The following is a 10,000-nucleotide window of genomic DNA, read 5'->3' on the forward strand; positions in this document are numbered from 1 at the left end:
ATGAAAGCTCAGGGCAAAGGATAAATGCCCAGGGCTAGGGATGAGCACTCAGGGCTAGAGATGAGAGCTCAGGGCTAGAGATGAAAGCTCAGGGCTAGAGATGAATGCTCAGGGCTAGAGATGAATGCTCAGGGCTAGAGATGAAAGCTCAGGGCTAGAGATGAGAGCTCAGGGCTAGAGATGAAAGCTCGGGGCTAGAGATGAAAGCTGAGGGCTAGAGATTAAAGTCCAGGGTTAGAGATGAAAGCTCAGGGCTAGAGATGAAAGCTCAGGGTTAGAGATGAAAGCTCAGGGCTAGAGATGAAAGCTCAGGGTTAGAGATGAAAGCTCAGGGCTAGAGATGAAAGCTCAGGGCTAGAGATGAAAGCTCAGGGTTAGAGATGTGCAACAGTGTTTGATACACTGGCTGCGCATCACGCTCACACTCTTGTGCTGTTGGCCCACACACTAACAAGGCTGAGTGTGAGATCTTCATGTGAGGTTGCAGACAGATGAGCAGAGACGAGAGGGCTGAATACTCGATAGAGAGAGAGAGAGAGAGAGAGAGAGAGAGAGAGAGAGAGAGAGAGAGAGAGAGAGAGAGAGAGAGAGAGAGAGAGAAAAGACTCCATTTGCTGCTGTGTTTCTCCAACAAATTATTATTTACAATGACTGCCTACACATCAATAAAACATCAATATGAACATCAATATACATCAATACACACCATTATATACTTCAATACACAAATTAACACACATCGATATACACATCAATATACACCTCAATATACACATCAATATAGACCTCAATTTACACATCAAAATACACCTCAATATACACCAATATACACCTCAATATACGGGGCGGCAGTGTACCCTAGTGGTTAGAGCGTTGGACTAGTAACCGGTTGCAAGTTCAAACCCCCGAGCTGACAAACTAATCTGTCGTTCTGCCCCTGAACAGGCAGTTAACCCACTGTTCCCAGGCCGTCATTGAAAATAAGAATTGTTCTTAACTGATCTTGCCTAGTTAAATAAAGGTAAAAGAAAATAAATAAAATAATACACCTCAATTTACACATCATTATACACCTCAATATACACCTCACTAGACACATCAGTATAGATATCAATATACACATGTGTATACACATCAATATTAATATAAATATACACATCGATAAACTATACACTATACGCATCACTATACAAATCAATATACACTACACATCAATATACACATCAATATATGCATTAAATATACACATCAATACACAGACATATACGCATCAATATACAGATCAATATACACATCAATATACGCATCAATATACACATCAATATACCCATCAATAAACACATCAATATACACATCAATATACACATGTGTATACACATCAATATTAATATAAATATACACATCGATAAACTATACACTATACGCATCACTATACAAATCAATATACACTACACATCAATATACACATCAATATATGCATTAAATATACACATCAATACACAGACATATACGCATCAATATACAGATCAATATACACATCAATATACGCATCAATATACACATCAATATACCCATCAATAAACACATCAATGTACACATTTATATACACATCAATACACACATCAATAAACACATCAATATACACATCAATATACACATCAATAAACACATCTATATACACATCAATATACACATCAATATACACATTTATATACACATCAATACACACATCAATACACACATCAATATGCACATCAATACACACCTCAATATACACATCAATACACACATCAATATACACATCAATACACACATCAATATACACATCAATATACACATTTATATACACATCAATACACACATCAATACGCACATCAATAAACACATCAATATGCACATCAATACACACCTCAATATACACATCAATACACACATCAATATACACATCAATATACCCATCAATATACACATCAATACACACATCAATATACACATCAATACACACATCAATACACACATCAATATACACATCAATACACACATCAATATACACATCAATACACACATCAATATACACATCAATACACACATCAATATACACATCAATATGCACATCAATACACACCTCAATATACACATCAATATACACATCAATATACCCATCAATATACACATCAATACACACATCAATATACACATCAATACACACATCAATACACACATCAATATACACATCAATACACACATCAATATACACATCAATACACACATCAATATACACATCAATACACACATAAATATACACATCAATACACACATCAATATACACATTTATATACACATCAATACACACATCAATACGCACATCAATAAACACATCAATATGCACATCAATACACACCTCAATATACACATCAATACACACATCAATATACACATCAATATACCCATCAATATACACATCAATACACACATCAATATACACATCAATACACACATCAATACACACATCAATATACACATCAATACACACATCAATATACACATCAATACACACATCAATATACACATCAATATACACATCAATACACACATCAATATACACATCAATACACACATCAATATACACATCAATATGCACATCAATACACACCTCAATATACACATCAATACACACATCAATATACACATCAATATACCCATCAATATACACATCAATACACACATCAATATACACATCAATATACCCATCAATATACACATCAATACACACATCAATATACACATCAATACACACATCAATACACACATCAATATACACATCAATACACACATCAATATACACATCAATACACACATCAATATACACATCAATACACACATCAATATACGAAAAGCAAGTAACAAAAGGAAAGACAGAAGCCGAGACAAAGAGAGAGAAACTGTAAGGACTGGTTGCCTGGTGGATGTAATAAGTTGTTTATCTTTGTTTCTGGAACATATTTACCTCCTGCTGTGCATCATGGGACTTAGCCAAAACAATGGAATGGAAACAAAGCAGTGAGGATGATGCCCTTCATAAGGCTGCATTGTTTACAGAATGGAGTCAACCGGGCTAATTTAGTACAGTCAAATCAAATCAACTCAAGCTCTATTTATACAGACATGCAATGCAATGTGCTTCACAGGGGAAAATAAACAATAACATAAAAACATTGAAAATAAAAATGGAAGTATTTACTACACAACAAACGTAAGAGGATAAAAACTACAGAATAACAATAGAAATTAAATGACTGAAAAGCAGCCAAAGGAAAAGCTAAGATGGTGTGTTTTAAGATGACAGCATCACTGCTTCCATTCCTCCTGTATTATCATGGTCTCAGTATAAGGACACCATATAAGGATACCATAGTCTCCACAAGTAATTGCAACCAAACAAGGCAAAAGAAAGATGCTAACCGCTAAGCTTGACTGTCTTTACGCTTCCCACTAATGTGAGAATGTAATATTCTTGTTATTTTATTGCCTTTGCAGATCATGAATTTCGATGGGGAGTTTTGAAGAGTTTCTGCAGAGAAAGCCCAACTATTACACTCAGAGAAGGAGGCGTGGATTTGAACCCGAGGTGGTGCCACACCCAACCCAGCTGATTCCAGGTAACTATCTCTAACTTCCACATAGTGGATGTACTACAGTCCTATATCTCTCTACGTAGTGAACGAAGCTCCATGAAGCACTATGAAGCTCTAGGAAGCTCTATGAAGCTCTATGAAGCTCTATGAAGCTCTAGGAAATGAAGTTAGGTCTTCTGTTACTGTTTGTGACATCTTCATTAGTGTTATGTTGTATTTACTCCTCATTATGTCACGAGAGAAACAGGATGAAACTAATGACCGCTTCCCAAACCTTTGTCTTTACGAGATGGAAGTGGATGCGGTTGAGAAGCACCATCGAACTCGTTCCAAAGGGGTCCGAGGTACGCTACGGTAACAGTACAGTGTGTCTGTCTCTCTAAACGGCCTGGGGTTGTTAGTTACTGCCCCCCCCCAACCCCCTCACTCTGCCCCCTCCCTCTCATCTGCCAGCCACCTGGCATCATATTGGGGGACATCAAGTCAAAGTGAAAGTGACTGTGGATACTCAGAAATGCATCATGGATCCTGTAGTTTTGATTTTGATTGTAATTTACTGCTATTATTGTGTATGCTGTACTAGACAGTGCATCTAACTGTGTCTGATGTGGCTTTGTTAATCTTTCTCACTAGTTCCAGTGGAGACGGCAGCACAGGAATTATTCAGGTTGGTGCGTAATTCATTCCTGAGGGCTTTTTCTCTCTGAGTGGTCAATGCTTTTCTAAATATATTTGATTTGCTGTTGTATTAACGGTAGGCAATAGCGGGGATATTATGATCAACTGCATTCTATTATCACATAGCATACAGTACTCCCTGCAGATTGTTCGTGTTGAGGGGGACCATGTTTCACTTCGTTCCAGTGATACAAGTGAATGTCCCTGACATGTACTCACATCATATCCACCGTACTCACATCATATCCACCGTACTCACATCATATCCACCGTACTCACATCATATCCACCGTACTCACATCATATCCACTGTACTCACATCATATCTACCGTACTCACATCATATCCACCGTACTCACATCATATCCACCGTACTCACATCATATCTCTACTCACATCATATCCACCGTACTCACATCATATCCACCGTACTCACATCATATCCACCGTACTCACATCATATCCACCGTACTCACATCATATCCACCGTACTCACATCATATCCACTGTACTCACATCATATCCACTGTACTCACATCATATCCACCATACTCACATCATATCCACCATACTCACATCATATCCACTGTACTCACATCATATCCACCATACTCACATCATATCCACCATACTCACATCATATCCACTGTACTCACATCATATCTACCGTACTCACATCATATCCACCGTACTCACATCATATCCACCGTACTCACATCATATCCACCATACTCACATCATATCTACCGTACTCACATCATATCCACCGTACTCACATCATATCCACCGTACTCACATCATATCCACCGTACTCACATCATATCCACCGTACTCACATCATATCCACCGTGACTTGAGGTCCAGTGTTGTATTGTAAACAGCCACTGTTGACGGTGCCTTTACCATATCGCTCAAGTCATTTCCTCAGCTGTAAGATTTGGACAGGGATCACGTGTTTAGCTCATGATTACTTTCATGCCTTCATTGAACAGATTAAAAATGATTGATTATTCCCCCCCCAAAAAAATGTTTGCGATACATCTACACTTTTTCGTTGCAGTTGTAGAATACACCAATGTTCTAGACATTCTAGTACACTCTGTAATTGTGTGTTTTCTGTCTGGCCAGTGGCCTGCACAGTCTATATCTCTAAACACCCTTCTCCCTCTTGATGGCATTTCTCAGCTCAGAACCCCTAATCCATAATCTCTCTTGCTTCTCATACACTTATGATTGCGCACGTCCACACACAGATACACATACAAGCATACACACGTAAATATACACACATATGTACACATACAAGCATTCACACACACGCACTCAGCCAGACAGTCAGGCAAGCACGCACGCATGCACACACAGAGACAGACAGCACACTGGCCTATACACATTCTCCCCCTAAGGACATGGGTGTTTCATCAGCCCATGGATCCATTTCCAGGGCTACACACATCAATAATGCCAATAGCAGTGATCGATGCATGCTCCTGCCATTCACCGAGAAATCTATGGATCTGTTCACCTTGGAGAGAGCGAGAGCTGCTGTTCTGCTCTAATCAGCACAATCATGCACTTTTCATTGTGGATGGTGCATGATGGACATCCACATCCATCCATATTAGGAAGTTGTCAAGCAAAACTAAATCAGTGGTCAGACAAAGTTTCCAAAGTTGTACAAATGACCTCGACGAACCTGCACCCCGGCACATTGACTTGGTTCCGGTATCCCCTGTATATAGCCTGACTAACCTGCACCCCTGCACAATGACTTGGTTCCGGTATCCCCTGTATATAGCCTGACTAACCTGCACCCCCACACATTGACTTGATTCCGGTATCCCCTGTATATAGCCTGACTAACCTGCACCCCCGCACATTGACTTGGTTCCGGTATCCCCTGTATATAGCCTGACTAACCTGCACCCCCGCACATTGACTTGGTTCCGGTATCCCCTGTATATAGCCTGACTAACCTGCACCCCCGCACATTGACTTGGTTCCGGTATCCCCTGTATATAGCCTGACTAACCTGCACCCCCGCACATTGACTTGGTTCCGGTATCCCCTGTATATAGCCTGACTAACCTGCACCCCCGCACATTGACTCGGTACCGGTATCCCCTGTATATAGCCTGACTAACCTGCACCCCCGCACATTGACTTGGTTCCGGTATCCCCTGTATATAGCCTGACTAACCTGCACCCCGCACATTGACTTGGTTCCGGTATCCCCTGTATATAGCCTGACTAACCTGTACCCTCGCACATTGACTGGGTACTGGTATCCCCTGTATATAGCCTTGTTATTGTTATTTTATTGTGTTACTTTTTTGGTGGGGTAAATATTTTCTTAACTATTTCTTAAACTGCAATGTTGGTTAAGGGCTTGTAACTAAACATTTCATGTAAGGTCTACCTGTTGTATTTGGCGCATGTGACAAATACGATTTGATTTGATCTCCTAATATGGATACCGTACGCCGCAGATGGCCATAAACTAGCGGATGTGATGGCAGTGAGAGTGGACTGCGGGCGAATGGGCCAATGGAAAGCTACAACAGAGTTTACCTCCTCGTACCTATAGGTGTGGGGTCAAAGGAAGAGGCACCCAGTGTACCTTAAGAGGGGCTCTTTACCTTTGGCACTCACAGCTGTCAAAAGGAAGGCTGATGGGCTGCTATGAAATATGCAGAGTAGTGAGTCACCGCCTGGCCGTGAGGCTGCTGGCTGTGAGTTCTCATTACATGAATAATACACAGCTGCTATGGCCCTGTGCATTCCTCTGGATCATGTGTTTTGTCATGCATGTACTGAGCACTATCTGTGTGTGAGGGAACGGGATGTCATCTGGAGGAGTGTGTGTGCATCGGGTGAAGGGGGAGGGTGTGTGTGTGTCGTGCCATGCCATGCATCGTGTTAACTCCAGTGTTTCTCCTTGCTTACAGCTGTCCTACTCCAGGCTGTGATGGAAGCGGACACGTCAGCGGCAAATACGCCAGACACCGAAGGTAAAGATCCTTCTTCACTCCCTTTATAATATGCACTTCTCCTCCTCCTCCTCACTCACTCACTCACTCACTCACTCACTCACTCACTCACTCACTCACTCACTCACTCACTCACTCACTCACTCACTCACTCACTCACTCACTCACTCACTCACTCACTCACTCACTCATTCACTCACTCACTCACTAAGCCCTCCCTGACCTGTCATGGACAAATCAAGCTCTTCAGCTCCAGGCCATTGCTCCTGCACAAAAAGCAAACCTGCAATTGCAATCACTGGCTGTGAAAAGTTGATTGCAAAATGTGTCAGAATATCTGAGGACCTGCTTGAATGTTAGATTGATACTGGTTGATTGTGGTTGTGCAACATCTACAGATGTAGGTTTTTAATTTGATCAACCTGTTGTGGGAGAACATTCCTGCAATGTAGGACATTTTAAACTTGTGGTGTATTTGAGCGTTAAAAAGGCTTCTGAAGTTTGTAATTTCCACCTTGAAATTTCAGACTTGATTTTCCTTTTTTTTTATTGATCAACCCTTACATCAATGTTTATTAATTACTGTATAATCCACAGACTAATTCATATTTCCTGTTGCTGCAGGGTTATGTTCCTGCTGTAGCTCAAATTCAGATCCTACATCTGTATCTTTCTGTGATTGCCGTGGTGATTTCCCAGACACATTGACAGATTACATAGAGACTGGAGTGTTGTACTTCGAGAGCTGTGGACACAACCGTTTTGCTATAATCTTGGATGTTATCGAGAATTTGGGTGCCAATTTAAAGTCTTTTATATCTTCAAGGTCACCCAAATTCTTGCAAATGTTAAGTCAATGATCAATGGCAACTTTAACATCCCCCTGAGGTCAATGTCCGCCCCAGCGAAAATCTAATTAGCATAATAAAACAGTCCCAATAAAAATGTGTTTAAGGAACAATGGATGCGTCTCAATCCACCGCGTCCGCCTATGTCACACTTACACGGTGAAAGGTGACAGAGCTAGAGCAGTGTTTATCAGACCATGAGACAACCCGAAAATTGGGCTCTATGACCTCCACAAATGTCAGGAGACTGGTTTGAATTCAGTACAGATGATCTGCCAACTTCTGTCTGTCGTGTCCGAAACCGTCTGGGCTACACACTAATGACCCCCCTGTGCAAAGGTGAGACTCTTACCAACATGTACATGTGGGTTGTTTTGCTCTAGGATGCCCACAAGACTTGTCTGAAGGTCCCTGGTACCAGTTGAAAAAATGGATGGAAGTATATGTGGAGACTGTTTAATGGCAAAAATATGGGGTTAAATACATGTACATGTTTCCTGATCTTTCTTATATCTATCAGATATAGGACAGACACTTCAGAACAAAATTCCTTTAGATATGTTTTTGGGACTATCTGTTGTTCCATGTAGTGAATCTGTTATTCAATTAGTTTGTATTGGCTAATAGCAGTAATATACTTCAGGGGGTCTGTCCTATATTTCAAAATCAAAAAGCTAAATGATCCTTGGTATGACCTTCTTGAAACAATTCCATATAGCTTAGTAGAACCCCACCTCCCCCGGCTTAGACAGGGCTTAGACTCTGATAGGTTGATTTACAGTCATGAGTGCCTTCATTGTACATACAGGTGGTCCCGGGAAACAAACCCATTATCCTTGTGTTGCATGCTCTACCAACTGAGCCGCAGAGGACCACTTAAGAAATCACTCAAAAGAAGAGAAAGGTGGCGATAGGAAATCGAACTTCGTTGACAGCTGACATGTAAAGTCACCAGACGTTCCCAGAGTCCTCCTCCACTCAGGGCATGTTTAAACAAAAGCTTCTCCACTTGATGCTATTTACTCCCCAGACGTGGGCTAGAGAGATTGATATCTGTGTCTCCAGTGTCACCCCATCAAGGCGTCCCCATGAACCAGTGAGCTAGAATTACATTTGGTGCCACAGACCTCACCCTCTCCCAAAGACCCTGGGTGATAAATTACCCACAAATAGAGGGGCAGGCTGAGAGGAAGAGCTCTGTGTGTGTGTGTGTGTGTGTGTGTGTGTGTGTGTGTGTGTGTGTGTGTGTGTGTGTGTGTGTGTGTGTGTGTGTGTGTGTGTGTGTGTGTGTGTGTGTGTGTGTGTGTGTGTGTGTGTGTGTGTGTGTGTGTGTGTGTGTGTGTGTGCGTGCGTGTGTACATGCATGCGTGTGAGAGGAGGGTATTAGATCCTGAGGCGGCCCTGCCTGAAATAATAAGTGTTGGTTGGTTGGTTGGCTGGTCGGTCGGTCGGACATTTGATTGGTTGATTGGCTGGTTGGTTGGTTGGTTGATTGGTTGACTGTTCGGTCAGTGGGTTGATTGGTTGATTGGCCGGTCAGTTGGACGGTTGGTAAGTCGGTTGATTGGTTGATTGGTCGGTCGTTTGGTTGGTTGATTGATTGGCTGGTCAGTTGGTCAGTTAATTTGTTGATTGGCTGGTTGGTTGGTTGATTGGTTGGTGGGTTGGTTGATTGGTTAAATTGGTTGATTGACTGGTCGTCGTTCTATTGATTGATTGGTTGATTGGTCGGTTGATTGGTTGGTTGATTGGCTGGTTGATTGGCTGGTTGATTGGCTGGTCGGTCGGTCGGTTGATTGGCCGTTCGGTTGGCCGGTTGGTTGGTTGATTGGTTGATTGGTTAACTGGC

At 41.5% G+C, this 10,000-nt stretch overlaps 1 protein-coding gene across 9 annotated transcripts in view; it reads left to right on the forward strand.

Annotated features, from left to right (window-relative positions):
• The window catches only part of LOC118392408 (myelin transcription factor 1-like protein), a 154,177-nt gene that overhangs the window by 67,853 nt on the left and 76,324 nt on the right, over positions 1–10,000 (forward strand). For all 9 annotated transcript variants that reach the window (XM_052524023.1, XM_052524022.1, XM_052524027.1 and 6 more), the window contains exons 2-5: positions 3,538–3,659; positions 3,925–3,979; positions 4,269–4,302; positions 7,262–7,324. In XM_052524023.1, coding sequence (XP_052379983.1) covers positions 3,925–3,979; positions 4,269–4,302; positions 7,262–7,324 — 152 coding nt within the window. In that variant the 5' untranslated portion in view covers positions 3,538–3,659. The remainder of the gene's footprint in view (positions 1–3,537; positions 3,660–3,924; positions 3,980–4,268; positions 4,303–7,261; positions 7,325–10,000) is intronic.

Source organism: Oncorhynchus keta, chromosome 8, assembly GCF_023373465.1.
Source record: "Oncorhynchus keta strain PuntledgeMale-10-30-2019 chromosome 8, Oket_V2, whole genome shotgun sequence".
Classification (NCBI taxonomy): domain Eukaryota; kingdom Metazoa; phylum Chordata; class Actinopteri; order Salmoniformes; family Salmonidae; genus Oncorhynchus; species Oncorhynchus keta.